This window comes from Mastigoproctus giganteus, chromosome 7, assembly GCF_048544385.1.
Source record: "Mastigoproctus giganteus isolate SK-2022 chromosome 7, ASM4854438v1, whole genome shotgun sequence".
Classification (NCBI taxonomy): Eukaryota; Metazoa; Arthropoda; class Arachnida; order Uropygi; family Thelyphonidae; genus Mastigoproctus; species Mastigoproctus giganteus.
Genome location: NC_143581.1, coordinates 210,284,134 through 210,300,397, shown reverse-complemented (window position 1 = coordinate 210,300,397; position 16,264 = coordinate 210,284,134). Strand labels below are relative to the sequence as shown.

Genomic DNA, 16,264 nt, shown 5'->3' with positions numbered 1-16,264 from the left:
GCCCATTGGCGACAAAGTGCGACTAGTGGTTCGTTGCGATATTTTGTTCTGCGCACCAAGGTTGTATTCTGACGTGATGTGCGACATTGTGGCCCGTCTGTTTGCTTGCACAATTGTAGCCATCCTCTGACCTCTCTCATCAACAACCGATTTTATTCCACAGGAGTGCCGTTGAGAGGATGTTTTCTGTTCGTTGCACCATTCTCGATACACACTTGAAACTGTGGTGCGTGAAAAGTTCAGGAGAACTGCTGTTTCAGAGATGCTTTGTCCAGCATATTTTGCACCTACTACTACTATGCCACGTTCGAAGTCCGTTAGATCTCTCCTTTTCCCTATTCTTGCTACGGTTTGTACGCTTAACTGATACGAGAAAGTTTGTTCTGCTGCATTGTTATCCACAACTGTGGTTATGTGACTTGCAACGTTGTGGGACAAGCCATTTGCATGTGCACAGCAGGGGGTTTACCTAATAAAGTGGCAGCACAGTGTATGTGTAACATTAGGTAGGTTAAATTTCCACACAATAGAAATTCTTAACAATTATAGACATTTCTGGATTCCACATGTTGGATCCTGTCATTAGTCCTAATTAGGATGGATTCAACATGATAATCAGAATGTTGAATCCTGATTAATTTAATTTATTTAATCAGTATTCAACGTGTACAGTGTAGAAGACTGTCTTCTACCCTGCACAGCAAGTAACAGCGTAAAATTTTCCACGAATAGACTTTATAACAGGATTCGACACGAAAATTCACGTGGTTTAAGTAGTATTATTCACATTTAAAATTAATTTACAACAATATACCTTTGGCTATTATTGTGAACTTGCTCGGGTAACTAATTCCAAGAGATACTGAAGCGTCAGTATATCATGTAAGTTGGTATAGTTTGCGGTTGGTTTGTTTGTTTTCTAAATGAAAAAAACCCAGTTTCCGAGAAGGGAGGAACTATGCAACTGATGGCCGAGGCCAAATCTGCCCATGTGGGGGGGGGGGGGGGGAGCATAATAAAATTGTGATTCGAATTCACACCCTTTTGTTTTCGTAAACAGAGTGTAGCAAATTTTACTTCTTGGTATTCCCTGTTACGACTAAATAATAATAATAATAAAATTTTATTTTTATTTATCAAGAGAATTCGTTTACAATAAATAAATAAAAATATATATACGCGTTAAATTAATACATTACAAGATAACACTTTAGCCGACCGGGCTAGCCGGGTGGTTAAAGTGCCTCCCTGACAACCCAAAGGTCGCAGGTTCGAATCCCGCCTCGGGCTTGGATCAGAGTACTGCAAAAACCTTGGGAGGTGCATTATGGCCACAGAAGCCGATGCGCCAACAACTACCCCCCAAAAAAAGATAACACTTCTTTTCCTAGATTTTAAACACTAATCATAATGGCAAAACAATTTTATGTTATAAAAATATGACTGTGTAAAACGGGCTTTAAAGACTAGAACAAATGTATACGAGCACCGTCATGAACAGTGCTGTTCCAACAATTATAATGTTGTGAATAATCTGTACAGTAAATAAAATAAATTTTCTGTTTATACTCCGGGACGACCAAAGGAGTTCACAAAATAGAATACAAGAAACAGCACCGTAGTTAGCAGTCAGGGGCTTGAACCCCGGTCACTCAAGGCACGTGTACTTATGCACCCACGCGCCTGACCACTAGGCTACGTCGGCCAGTACATGATAGCAGTCTCAATTTCGGTTATTGAGATTCAGATCCTACGACAACGATCTCTTTGTTGTTTACAGAACGGCATTTGTTAAACTAATACCATGGGGGAGACTATTTTTTCTGAGTTAACTGATATGATGTTAATCTATGGTGAAGTTCACAAGAATTCCGTAGCTGCTGCTGTTCGCAGATAGCCGAAAAATTTCAAACTAAACGAAGTACCAAAGTGTAAAACATTTGCTGCTGCGGAGAGACGACTCAGACCAACAGGTACGCTGAAACAATTACAAATGAATGCTGATAGATGCAGATTTCGACAAACTGCAAACAGCAAATACTTCGTGCTGTACAACTATCTCCTACCACATGTACTAGAAGGTATTCAGGTGGCGTAAATGTTTCATCTTCAAGCGTATGGACAGCAATTGTATCCATTTTATATTAAGCCTGTACAAGAGCTGTTGCCACAAAGATATGAATAAAACGCAGAAATTTTTGTCAGTGGGTAAATTTTCAATGTACACATGATCCTCAATTTCTCAGCCATGTTCTGATGGCTGAGAAACAGAATTCTCGAAATTTTCAGTCCTCATTATCAGTATAGCTTTTCTTTTAATGTTTAAAGGAAGGAATTTTATTGGACACTTTTTATTTTTATTTTTATTTTTTACCAGCAAGGATTTCAGGAGTGGTATACCTACATTTTCTGCAGAAAAATTTTAAACACTAATATGATGTTAATGTGTGGGAATTACTGGAAAACACACCCCTTGAAAAGCCTACATTTTCCGTGATGTTTCATTTTATATACGGAGTACAGAAACAAATGGATTGGTCGGAACGGCCCTGTACAATGGCCACCGCGATCATCCGACCTCACACCCTTAAATTACTTTGTGTGGGATCGCATAACGTTCACGGTTTATTGTGTGTGTGTATTATCACACAAGACAGAGAAATTGCATTTTGGAAGTTGCTGAAGCCATTAAAAATAGTCCCGCAATAGTAAGACATGGCAGAGAGAGAATCTTGGATGAATGCTACCTTAACAAAATGGAGATCTTTTTGAACTTTAGCTTTAGATGTTTTCCAAAAAGAAGTTTCTTTTCATAATTTATAATTAATGTTTAATAACTCAGAAATAAAGACTTTTAAATCACATGCGTATAATACCTTTCCCCCCCCCCTTCTTTTAAGCTGTAGAATATGCCCCTACATTTGTTACCGGTAAATTGTTTATATATACAATATATAAAACTTTTTTGCTCAATTACAGGTATAGCTGAATATTTACGAGGAATTAACCATGAAAGAGGATTAAATTAATTGATCTAAAGAACCTTGAGAAATCGAATAATTAAGGCAAGTAGGAGATTTCGATTTTAATAATTTTAAAAATATTAATTTCAGTATTCAAAATATTGCAATAGAACTAGCACTAGAATTAATATTATTTTAAAAATCTCTCTCCCTTATCCCCAGTCCCTTGAAAAGTTTTAATTGGAAACGATATTTTTAAATTCAAGGTTTCTGCATACCAGTTCTGTCCTTAATTTCGAGAGTAACTTCGAATAGTCATTTACTTGTATATTCTCAATGCAGGCACTGTGAGAACTCTAGGAACCGTCTTACAAAACAATTTTATTATTTCAGGGTTTCACTGACGCTCGCGCATACTGGTCAGCATGTTACATGTGTCGTAGACTGGCAAAGACCCTAAGAAATATAATTGAAGTCTAAGATTGTAAGAAAGATTATCGACTTTTCTTAACTCTATAAAGAGCCTGCTTATTAGGGTCTTAGAAGGTAATAAGGCAGCATACTTTATTATCCCATGAAATATGGGCTATGTTGTATGGGTTATATCTGAGCACGTATACTGCGTGCGATTCTATTGTCAACAGTATTTTTCAATGCATCAAAGAGAAATGTGCGTGATATGTTTATGGATTATACAGATGGCGCCACTGTGATAGAATATCTTCTACAACCGATAATCTAATAATAGCAGCTTTAACAGGACGGCTAATATCAGTCTAACTGTAGGCAATGGGTCGTCATCACACACTGGCAATGTTAAGTGGTTAATGAATACGCAAAAACACACACATCAGCACACTCGGAGCTGTTAGAGTTTTCACTCAAACGAACCAACAGATAAGATACAAGATGTAACAGAGCACTGTTTGTTTTGTAATGAGATAAATGTTTGATAAAACAGGACCAATTTCATCAAGAATAGATAACGAGAGAGAGAGAGAGAGAGAGGCTGGCAGGACTAGAAAGATGGGAATCTTGCAGAACTCTGGTTATCGTGGACTTGTTTAGAAGAACACCAAGAAAATCCCTAATGCCAAGTTATAGGAAATAAGAGAAAAATGTGTGAACTCCTCCGATCCCAACAAATTTATTAACTGTTACCATGGCTACAGCGTAATAATCGTCAGTTATTCTGGTTGTAATTAGATATCATGTTCGTCAAGCCTGCTTTGGGGCACTTGTTCGATAATAATACCCCAAAAACGTCTTAAACAAAATATGGACGTATCAAAGCGAATAAAGCAGTTCTTATTTGTCGAATGCTTATTTTACAAAGACAGTAATGTACACCATTTATAAGAAAAAAAAGTCCAGCCACTATCAAAAAACGAAAAAAAAAAAAAACAGTCTCGTGTGTAGGGAAAATAAAATAAAAACTCCCGGCATGCAATTAGAGAGCAAACATTGTGGCCATGTTGAATCACGGCTAGGTTGGATTTCTGTGTAGGCAAATGTCAACATCTGTCTTACGGGAGAGGGGCCGCCTCTTGTACTGACAGAGGGGATCTCGTTCAGCCCTAACGTGCCAGGGCAAGCAGTCATACACCTTCTTTCCTGCTACCTGACCTCCGAGCTTTTCACGGTTCACCTGGGGCTGTCTTAACCGATGGTGGTGGCCGGCTGCTTGAGCTAAAGACAATTTTCACAAGGGTAGAAGAGGGAAAATACGTCAACAGAACAGCAGATGATAAAAGGGACTTTTGTTTCGCTAAAATCACTGAACTGTGCGGGAAATAATAAATCTTTCCCACCCCCTAAACCATCAGCCAGATGCTAACACAAACGACTACATTGTTTTAACCGGGTCTGGCTCGACAAGCGCACATATTTACGTTTTGTAGAGAGAAAACACGCATTTACTCAGGGGAGATAATTTACCCGGAGACCTGTTAATTAGTAATTTTAAGAGTTGTTTTTCTGTTGTCTCGTTTGTCTTTGTTGAAATAGCATTGTAAATGTCGATGTTTGTTTTCTCTTGACTTTCGAAAGTATTTGAAAAATGGTTCTTTCGTCTGTTAAATCTTATAAATGAGATTAGACCCTAATCAACCTGTTTTAAAGCGACCCTGTGACTATCGTACAAACGGGCATTTTGAGTGTAATATGGCTGTTAAGATTTCTCGAAACCTGCTACCTCAAATTTTGTTGTCAACGTCGCTATTGGATATTCTGGTAAGGCAAACGAGACGTAAAACTGATAAAATTCTTGAGGCCCTCCATGATTGCAAAGCTTGAATGATTATAAATATTGTATTTTTACTACGAAAATCTTATTCTTTTGTATACAGAGTAGACTGGAATGTATCGAACTAATACTTGTCAGCACCACACCATCTAAGGCCTTTTCATGTTCTGAAAGGTTCCCAGAAGTTCCATGACCATCACCATCAATCCAGTATTTGGGGGATTACGTGACTCATTTGGGTAGCTTTTTTTTTTTTTTTTTTTGTTTGTTTGTTTGCTCCTCGCCCTAGCCGAGTGGTCGTTCGCTGTGGTACATAAGTACACGTGCTCTGAGTGACGGGGGTTCAAGCCCGTGCTGCTAAATACGATGCCGTTTCTTGTATTCTTTCGATCTTGTGAACTCCCCTGACCGTGTGGTCGTCCCAGAATGTAAACAGAAAATTTATTTAAAAAGTTACAGGTCATCCTAGAAATGTTTATCTTTGGATTCTTAAGGTAGAGGGAGTCCATTCACTGAGAGTCGACTTCAAAAATTGTTTACGCATGCGCGAGTTTTATACGAAAGGACTTTATAGGCACAATTGACGTTACAATATAAAAACATTTTAAGCGTTAAGGTTGCATGGCAAACCTAGAGGGAAAGATGTTGAGAAAGAACTGTTAATTAAAAGTGGTGACCAAGCTGCAACACTAGCATCCGTCACAATAAAGATTATTTGTGCCTTGTTTCGCCATAAAAAATGTCAGGTGATTTTCTTGTAATACAGCATAGTTATTGCTAAGTTCGAAGCCCGAAAAAGATAATATTTAGCGAAAAACTAACACGCTATTTCCCCTACTTCAAGTACTATCATACCAGCAGTGGCCAAACTTAGTAGAACTGCAAGGCGTACAGAGATAACACAAATGCCTAAAAACCAAACAAGACACTTTTAAAACGCTGAGAGCTTCATTTATAATTCTTACTTTTCAATCAAAACATGCTAACTAATAAATAAAGGTAGCATATTGTGAAAATATTTTCAGTATTTTCATTGATAAACAGTTAAAAGGAAGGAGAAATATTACCGGAAATTTTCAGTTTCCTATCAAAGACTATTAAGGACGTAAAGTTTTTAGTCTGCTTTAAATTAAGGGAATTATTAGTATTTTTCTAACATTTTTTCCAATAATGGAAGGGACAACTGTCTACGTATTCAATTACACATAACCAAAACATTCTGTCCTTTTCAAGTCTTGAACCCCGGTTAATGCAAACGAGCAGCGTTTCCGACAACTGTAGGTGATCGATTTTCTTTTCTTTTTTTTTTTTTTTTTATCAGATAATTTGTGCACTGTGAATATTCATAAACAACTAAAAAAGGTTTACAAAGAAGAAGAAGCCATTGGCATACGTAATGCTAGAAGATGGCTGAAATGTTTTTAAGGCAGTGTACTTGGCGTTTTTTGACGATTCTTCTGTAGAATCAAAGAAAATATCAGGTACACCGTCTTTAAAACGTTTATATAGTGGTTATACAGAGAATTATGAGCTAGAAGTAGAAGACAAGGTCAGTCTTCATAAGTCATGTTGGGCTGATTTAGAAAAACAGGTCTATAAAAACTTATCAACTAATGACTGGATTCAGTTGTTCTAAAGAAGTTGGATTGGGTTTGTGGGTACAGAAAAATATGCAGTAGTGGGGACTGACAAGAGAAATGGTCGTCGAAAAGAGATTTGCTGAGACCTTGGTGATTTCAGTAAATGTTGAGAAGACTTGTTTAAGCATGTACTAACAGGAGATGAGACACGAGTGTTCTACTGTGGCCCTTATTCAAAACGAGGCCACGGAATGGAAATATTTTACCTCTGCTGCGGGAAAAAAAAATTTAAGTTCAACTCAGAAAATTGTGGCTTCTGTGTTCTAAGAAAGGTAGGCGATTGATTTTATAGATCTTTTGAGTGATAAGTATCATGATTAACAAAAAAGTATCGTTTAGCGTTGAAAAACAAGGGTCAGTTTCTGGAAGCAATTCTGATAACAATGCAGCATTATAATGTAAGCTCGCGCAGACCACAGTGAGACAAATTTCTTTCTTAAGGTGGATAATTATTCTTCCACCTCCTTATAGTTCAGACCTCGCTCCATCCATTTTTTTTTAAACCTGAGCATACGAAGAAGTACCTTCAAGCCAAACAATTTGAATCTGATGAGGAGATTAAACGTATAGCGAATAAGCCTACAAAATCAGACAGATCTCTTCATTTTACGAGAGCGCATTTATGAGTTAGAAAGAAAATAAAATTATAAATAGCCATTATGGACGCATATATTAATCTATACATTCGTAAAAACTTCAATCCCTCAAGTCTCAATTAGTTGTGCAACGTTTTTTATGACCCAACTAGCATTACATTTTTACTAATTAATAAGGCGATGTATAAACAATATATAGTCCTGGCCCCATCCATGGACCAGATGAAACAATAGCAGCTAATCAATCAGTTGTTACTCTAGCGCAGAGAGCAAATTGGCTTACTATAACAATTCGAATCCTATTATATTACTACTTTATCCACTATTTCATTGAAAGATGGAACTGCAGCATAGTACGTGCGCATCTTGGTCTATTCCTTACTTGAATATACTCTATATTAACGTTTATATAGGGGGCTAATATATACAAGGCGGAGCACAGGAACACGCAAAGCTCGTATTTTGTTTATTTTAGTAATTATTCTTAAACTTTTTCGATGCATTCTTCAAGCCTCTTTTGAAATGAAAGTGGAAGTTTTTTTAGGATGGCACGAGTAATATTTGAATATTGAGCGAGCATCGCTTGTCTCAAATTAAACGGTTCTCCGTAAGGTTTTGCACTCGATATATGTTGTTGTTGTTGGTTTAGTTTTATTGGCGCATCAGCAACTAAGGCTATAATGCGCCAAAACCTTGTCATGAAAGTGATAAAACTCTTTCAGTGACCTAACGAATTAGGTCACTAAGTCAGGATATAAAAGCCACGTATATATTTTAAAAGACGAACAGCAGTAAACAAGGTAAGCACTCGATATATTTGAGGGAAATTGTCCAAAGAAGTGAGATCTGATCAGTGAGGTGAAACATTCAAAGACGTAAAGTCTCCCAGTTAGAAAATGGAAACTTCAAAAGCGTACTTAGGCGCTTCCATCCTGCAGGAAGTAGAGTTATTTTGTTCAGTTGACAATTCCAGCATAGGAAGCCGGCCCTCCTGTGATAGTATTTTCGAAAAAAAAAAAAAAAAAAAAAAAAATGGTGTTCAAAAAATCTTTCGTCCAGTTAGAGTTTTCACCCATTATCGACTGTTATGATGATTTATAAGCTCGCTGAGGTAAAACAGTGCTGTCATTGAGCAGTCAGATGGTTGATTGCTCCAGTGGGTGTAATCAGCCCGCTGAAGTCTAATAAGCAGTCACGATCATCTCCATGTAGTTCTTGACTACACGAACTTCGTAAGGGTGATGTGACTCTCCTCTGGTATGCCTTTACAGAATTTTCTTGAAATACTTTCTTGTAATAGTTTTTGTAGTGGATTTTTCTCGGATTATTAAATACCCGTGTTAATGCCGAAGTCAAATTCCTTCATGAAATCTAGAAATCTAATTTACGCTACTTTTTTTTTTTTTTGGTCCACCATTATGAGGTCGGGTGGGCCCTGTGCATTTTCACTATCTTTAAAAGTATTCGATCACTTTATTGACGTCGAAAATCCAATACTTCTGAGAGGCACAATAAATGAAGTTCATGAGCATTAGTTGATTGGCACTCGCTGCCTTCTTTAGCATAAAAAAAGCAGGCCGTTTGTGGCCGTGCTGGTAGCGAATTCTGTACGTAGTGTATTCAATTGGTACTGGTATGGGTGTTTAAGGGCACATGGGTGGATGAGGCCAAATATGCCTGCGTATTCAATTCTAGATGCCGCTAATATACATATTCACGTAAAATCTCTCGGCCCAAATCAAAATTAAAATAGGAGAGTTTCTTTAATGAAATAATTTATCTACAATCGATTTCCTTTTCATTTTTGCTTTTCACAGAAAAAAATAAAAGAAAAAAACTAATTATTAATAAAAAATAAATATAAATTTTACATATCAGATAACAAATATTAGCTTAAAAATGTTTTAATGTTTGGATTAAACTAAATGTTATTACTTTGTTCTGACTTTTACATTCTCCCCGTATATAGGCTTACCTAGTACTATTTATATCATATCTAAAGCGGGAGAAAAGGATGGGGTACTTCTTAAGATGACACATCCAAACACCGACAGTCTAAACTTTGCCTCTTTATGTGTTTATACGGTTTATTTTGTTGGTTAACGTCATTTAGAACCTTTTCAAATATTACCCATTAAAAAAAAAAAAAAAAAAACAGTGTTCATTTTTATAGCACTTGATCTCTACGACAGTAAACTCGTATATGAACATGTCAGCACATACGTTCTCTTGTTTTGTATTAAAATTAGGTATATTTTGTTTCGTGTTTATATTTAATTTGTAAAGCAGAAATTAGAAAGTATCAGCTGATAACAATACTTCAATTTATAAACACATGGAAAACGTGATCAACTTCCTAATGATCACAGCCTGAAATGGGCGAACAAGGAGGTTCACTTGGCTCGTTCAGTATGACAATACCAGCATGGCTAGAGAAGGAAATCATTGGAACCTCATGCAGCATTTCAACCCACCCCTCCAGTTTAGAATTGGTTAATTTACATACAGGGCAGAGGGGTGTGCGGAATCGATTATTTGTGTAGAGCACAAATTAGAGGATAGAGCAAACACCCGACAACCGACAGCTATACTGCGGGCGCTCAACAGAAGGTGAAAATTTGCCTGTGTGGTATATATATATATATATATACAGAGTGTGTTTGAATAGTATTATTTAACAAAGATGCCATATTTGCTATCTCTTTAAATTCCAAGGAGAATTCCGAGTTTAGAATTGATGTGATTGGCAAAAACTAGGAAATTGTTCCAGAAGAGATAGTAGAGTGCATATTCCAATCGTATCTTCGTATTCTAACAGTACTAACATGGCATATTACTAGAGGAAGCTTATAACTGGAACTAAGATACGCCAGGATCGAATATGGTTTCATTAAGTACTCAAGGGCAGGACTGCCTTCTAAAAGCCATTTTAACAGTCTTCAGTATTCCCTCTTGCGTACAATGCTCATAGATATCACTTATATATGAAGGATTGCACGGGTGCCCCGGATATAATAGAATGTATAGTAGTAATTGACTGCGGAAGAGAAATATCGGATAATCGCATCAGATGAGAAGTTGTACAGGAGTCAGTTGTGTCACTTCTCAGAAAATTTCCTTTTCTAACGAATACTCAAAACGTTAAATTGAAAATAATAGGTAGATTGCTTCGAGAAACATAAAAGTCTCCCTTTTTTTCTATCACATCCTGGCGCGTTTGGCTCGACAGACCGCTGGATAGTGCATAGAAGGATCCAACTGAAGAGGAATTATCAGTGCACTGTACCATTTTCTGTTATCGTCAACGTGTTCTATATTGTCATGGAGCCATAGTTTAATATTATAATTAAGGAGCCAACTGTAATCCCATTAATACTTTAACATTCCCAGAGCTTGAATTTAATAGCTTGAATTAGATAGCTTGAATTAGATAGCTTGAATTTGACCACGCATCCTTGTGTACACCAACAATACTGTACCGAAGCAAGATCGAACTGAATTGCAGCGGATGGGCACTAAAATTATTTCAACAATCTTAAATGACAACATCAAAACAAACATCAGAACTGCTAGTAATAATGCATACACTCTTCCTCCTGCGCATGCACACACACACGTATAAAGATAATTGGCATCCTCTATCAAAGTTTAATCGTTAAGACTGGTTAAAAATGTCAGTAAGTTTTAGGAACAATGAGATTTGTCTTTCAAAGTGTATTTTTATGCATTATAGTATGATCAAATTACCAATTGAAGTGTAAAATAGACTATCACAGAAAATGAAATGATCACCAAGTGAAGATTAAAATAATGCTCTCTCTCTCTCTCTCTCTCTCTCTCTCTCTCCAGAACAGAAATCAGTTGATATATGCAAAATGCGCTAAGAAAATAATAGTTCTGTTTTCACAACAAACTGTGTAATTGACTATCCCGGGGAAAGGAGAGGGGTGAACTAAACTCAAAGTGAGTGGCTAACCTTGCCCAATAACCCCATTAAAATCACTCTAAAGGTAAAGCCACGTCTGGCCCCAAAAAGCAGATGAAGTCCATGGCTCATTTCTTTATTCCACCCAGACTAAATGTATTAGGCCTAATTACGTACGTCACCACCTGTCTGCATAGTGTAGTGTTCGTTATGAAAACTCGAGCTCTTCGAATAGAACAGGGCTGGCAACGTTGAGCGAGTATACACCGTCGCCTTGCTGGTACATTGTGGCGGCCTTAGGTCGCACTACATGTACACTGGTCTCATATTTTAAATTTGGTAGGACAAATAAAGATTTATTTAATTGTTCAGGAGGAATCTGAAGCTTCGCCTGAGGGTGCAGCTGCGTTAAAAATTTGAGGTGTTCTCACTCCCCCCCCCTACTTTCTTTCTAAATATACACAAGTCATTTTGGGGCTGGAAAGGACACAATAGGGGTGAAGAAAAGGAGTCACACGACACCACTAGTAGCAAAGATAGGCCCGGGAGACTCCTGCTGCGTTCGCATCGACTGGTAGGAGCCGTCGCCTTGCTGGTACATTGTGGCGGCCTTAGGTCGCACTACATGTACACTGGTCTCAGCCATGCACGATAAAACGGATTGCCGCTATTATAGAAAATGGGCGGAAAAGTTAGTTATCTCCAAATGACGTCATTCGTGTGTATTCCGAAGCCAATACACGAGACCTGTAGTGTATTTCATAGGTTGTTTGGCTTCAGAAGACACTGCTTTTCGAAATGAAACGAAATCCTTACATGCCTTTAAAAGAAATAAAGAATAATAAATAAATAAAGATGAATCATTTAGTGGATCCCTTGTGGTGTCTGTGCTGTGAAACGTGTCTTCCAAGTGCATTTAGACAGAGAAATAAGAATGCATAAGACAATTGACTATGTCACAGAAATGGTGGGTTTATTGTTTTCTCAATCCAAATCTCCATATCATACAACTATACGTCTTAAGTAAATGAAAACAAGCAAAAGGTTAAGTTATTCCTGTACATTTTCAATTGCTGCTTATAGCTACAATGCTTGCTGGCGTTTTCTCAGTTGACTGTAAATAAAAACAAAAGACATAAACGGAGTGGAGTGTGGAAGAAGCCCCTTTCTTTCTTCTTTTTTTTTTTTTTTTTTTCTCCATAACTGATTTACCTTGTTAGAATAATACTGGCCTTGCAATATTGGTCACTGTTTAGATAAACGCCAACAATCACTGCAGAGCGCGCTGGTGTTTGCCCGAGAATGAGCTAACAGTAGTTGAATTCACTTTTTTTTCAGTTGCGAACATCGAAGTTAGGCCTAATTGCATCAAGGCATTTGCTACTGTATTTTCTACACAGAATAACAAACGCAATATTTATACAAGATAAGAAGTGAGGTAGCAATGTTAACTGGCAACTAAAACACCTTAAATCATTCAACAGCAATGCAAAATATCATAACCTAATAAAATATATTGTATTAACTGCTAGCATGGTAATCGATATATATATATTTCTTACTTTTCGTACAGTATTGCCCCCAAAATAAGCAAATAAGCAAGAGTAGTTAGCAGTTTTTTTTTTGGTTTGTTGTTGGTTTTGTTGTTGGTCTGGGGTTTTTTAGAAGACGTACAAAGCAACAGACATGTGCATTAGGCCTAATAAACTGTTCACTCACTAATTTATTGCAGAAAACAGATGTCAGCATCTTTATTTACTGTACATACACACACACAAAAAAAGCTTTGCGGTGCTGACATAATTCTGCCTGACTGTGCTCACTACTATGTCAAAATCAAAAGTTCTCGTATACTGAAAACCTCCCCTCTTGAGCACACACTTATACTACACATTTTCAGAGGCAAACCTTTACTACACAAGAGAGGAGGGTTGCGTGAATGCGATTTATAAACAAAACATAAACCTCTCTCGTCAGTTACATTTAACCCAACAGGTTCCTAATTCTTTTGCGTCTATAGTATGTTTTTTTTTTTTTTTTTTCCTTGGTCCACGGTCTAAACCTCCCTATTGACGACCTGTCAGGGTTTTCTACAAGCGAGCTGTATTGGGCTAAAAGTGTGCAGCTTTCTCCGATCGCCCTAAGCGACCTAACCCCTAGGATACAGTATAAAGTGCCTGGCTTTCCTAGGTGGGTGGGTGGGTGATTGTGTATAAAAACCAACACCTGGGAAAGGGTTGGTGGAGGGGAAACTAGGTGACGTTCTACACTAAGGCTTTCTAAAACCCTGGCCGAGAAGATAACCAAAGAAAGGTAACCTAGCCGTACACCTGGACTAGCGTCTCGCTGAACTTTGACCCTTTCCGACTACCTGGTATGGACTGACCTGTTGGCACACCGTTCGTGTGTTCGCTACGTACAAACTAATCTTGGCACAGAAAAACAAATATAAAGTCTCACCTGTCGGCACTATTTACAAACGGAATGTTGGTCTGTAACCTCTCCTACAGTCTCCGTAAAAACCGCCCGTCATCGGGCGCTTTTTGGCAGTCGTCCGTCACAAGTCCACTAGGTTTATGCACAGGTCACAGAAAAAAATGAAACGGATGGAATTCCGCAGTCTGAGGTCAATGCGCCGTTAGAGACTGAGCTACGGAGTGGGAAGAAAGGCTGGTGGTATGCGGCGGAGGTGACTGCATCAACGACGGACTGTGAGAATGTGCGTGTAGCGGACTTCCCCCGTGGCCGAGCAGCATGTCGTTATTGGTCCCCGACGCAGTCCCCTGACCTCCGTTGTTCTGCTGCAGCTGTGCGATCGGAGGGGTCATCCGTTTCTCCTTCTGCCGACGATTGCAGAACCACACTCGAACGACCTCCTTTTCTAGCTGTAGACTGTCCGCGAGGCTCGTAATCTCCTGCGCTGACGGTTTCGGCTGCTTGTGGAAGTGACTCTCGAGTGCGCCTTTCACCGACACCTCGATGCTTGTTCGCTTCTTCCGCTTGCGGCCTTGAGCGGCGATTTTGTCGATGTTGGTCGGCGACCCCGTGGTGCTGTCGGCTTCCTCGAGCCATTTGGCTAGCAGCGGTTTCAATTTGCACATATTCTTGAAGCTCAGCTGAAGGGCTTCGAATCTGCAGATTGTAGTCTGGCTGAAGACGTTACCGTAGAGAGTGCCAAGTGCTAACCCGACGTCGGCTTGCGTGAATCCCAACTTAATCCTCCGCTGTTTGAACTGTTTAGCGAACTGTTCTAAGTCGTCGGAGCTCGGGGCTTCCTCCTCGCCACTCTCGGGATGCCTGTGGTCGAGGGACCGGGTGTGGCCGTCCAGCTGATGGTGGTGGTGGTGATGTTGGTGTTGCTGGTGGTCGGGATGCGTCGGAACCTCCCTCATGGCAGGATGCACTTGGCCTCCGCCGTGGGCCAGCATTCCATTCATTCCGTAGGCCGAGTGCTGCAGGTGCGACGGTCCATTCCCCGGCGGCATGCCACCCATGTGTGGCGACGCTAGCGATGAAGGGTGCCACGGGTGCGAAGCCGCCATATGCTGCGGAGGACGGTGGTGGAGGGCGGTGGGGTGCAGATCAGCGGCCGTGTGCGGAGGTTTGATGTCCTGAGAATGCAGGCCGGGAGGAGGCATCCCCGTCGACCACGGTCCGGGATCGTTGTGAGGTGGCAGACTGACCCATTGATGGTGCGGAGCCAAAGCGTGACCGTTGGGGCCCTGATGCTGCGGCGGCATGTACTTCATCTCTGGAGGCTCTCGCGCGTAGCCGGCCTGCGAGGTGGCGACCTGCATGCCGGAGCTGTCAGAGTGTGTGTTCGTCAAGGAGGACACTGCGCTTGTGGCGACGTACGGATTGGACATGCTGGTAGCCATACTGAGGCGGGCATGGGCGCCGCTAGCATCCGCATGCAAAACGACCCCCAGTGCTATGCGCTCTGCATTGGTCTCGAGCTGGCCTCGCTCAGCGAGACGACCGACAATCATGGCGGTGATGGATAGGTTTGTGTCGCTCAGTCCTATTGGCTGCCTCGCCACGTGACGTGTGCGGGGAGGATAAACGTCACAGTCACGTCCCTAATACGGAGTACTCATTGGCGGCATGTTTCCATGCTGAAAACTTCGGAACGCTGATGCTCCGTACAAATCCAGCGGTCTACTAGGAGTTCCTCCGTCTCTAGCGAAGGCCTCTAACGTAATCGTGGCTGGGAGTTAAGGGACATGCAAGGTCGATAGTGTCACGGTAGCTAACCTCCTCTCCCCCTCTCCCGACGTCCCCTTACAGCTGCCGTTGCCCATAGTAGGGCGGAGCTCTTACGGAGGCGGGATTCGGGGGCACTTGCCGACAGTGATTAATACGGACAACGTGTGCACGTGAGTAGACGTTTTGGTCTGTGCCGTCCGCAAAGTTCCCACTGCTTGGAATAGACTTTCGGCTCCTGTTTTATTGAAACTGCAATTCCATGGGAAAACACACACACACACACACACGAGCAGAGCAGACATGCGTGTGCAACGTGCCCAGTATTCTCCAGCCATATTTGAGCTTTTCACATTTATGCATTCGAACAAATCTGATGCATTATAAAAGTTTTTTTTTTAATTTATTTTTTTATATAACTTTAATTTTCTGGGAATGTTAAAAGGAGTGTGATAAGATCAATGGGCTGCATACCGCAGGCTATTGATTCTCACATCTCTTCCGTTCCGTACACAATTTATCAGCAGACAGCGACACCTGTCGATATTATTTCGACATCTGTTGAAATTAAATATTATTTATTTATTTTTATCTGTTTATTACAAATCACTCCTACACAGCTTTAAAGGCTAGGAGAATGTATAACGTGTGATGATAATTTCCTCTTTATCCAATTCTTCCTACTTTTAGAA

The 16,264-nt window shown here is 39.9% G+C and overlaps 1 protein-coding gene across 2 annotated transcripts in view; it reads right to left on the bottom strand.

Moving 5' to 3' along the window:
- The window catches only part of LOC150083646 (POU domain, class 3, transcription factor 4-like), a 66,145-nt gene extending 50,651 nt beyond the window's left edge, over positions 1–15,494 (bottom strand). Inside the window, exon 1 of one of the 2 annotated variants that reach the window (XR_016547212.1) lies at positions 13,830–15,494. Coding sequence is in view for 1 of the 2 variants with exons in the window: in XM_090378097.1 (XP_090234223.1) it covers positions 13,997–15,358 (1,362 nt within the window). In the remaining variant the exon portion in view is untranslated. Of the gene's footprint in view, positions 1–13,388 lie in introns of those variants that run through there. The other variant, XM_090378097.1, reaches the window with a different exon arrangement.
- Positions 15,495–16,264: the final 770 nt, after the last annotated feature.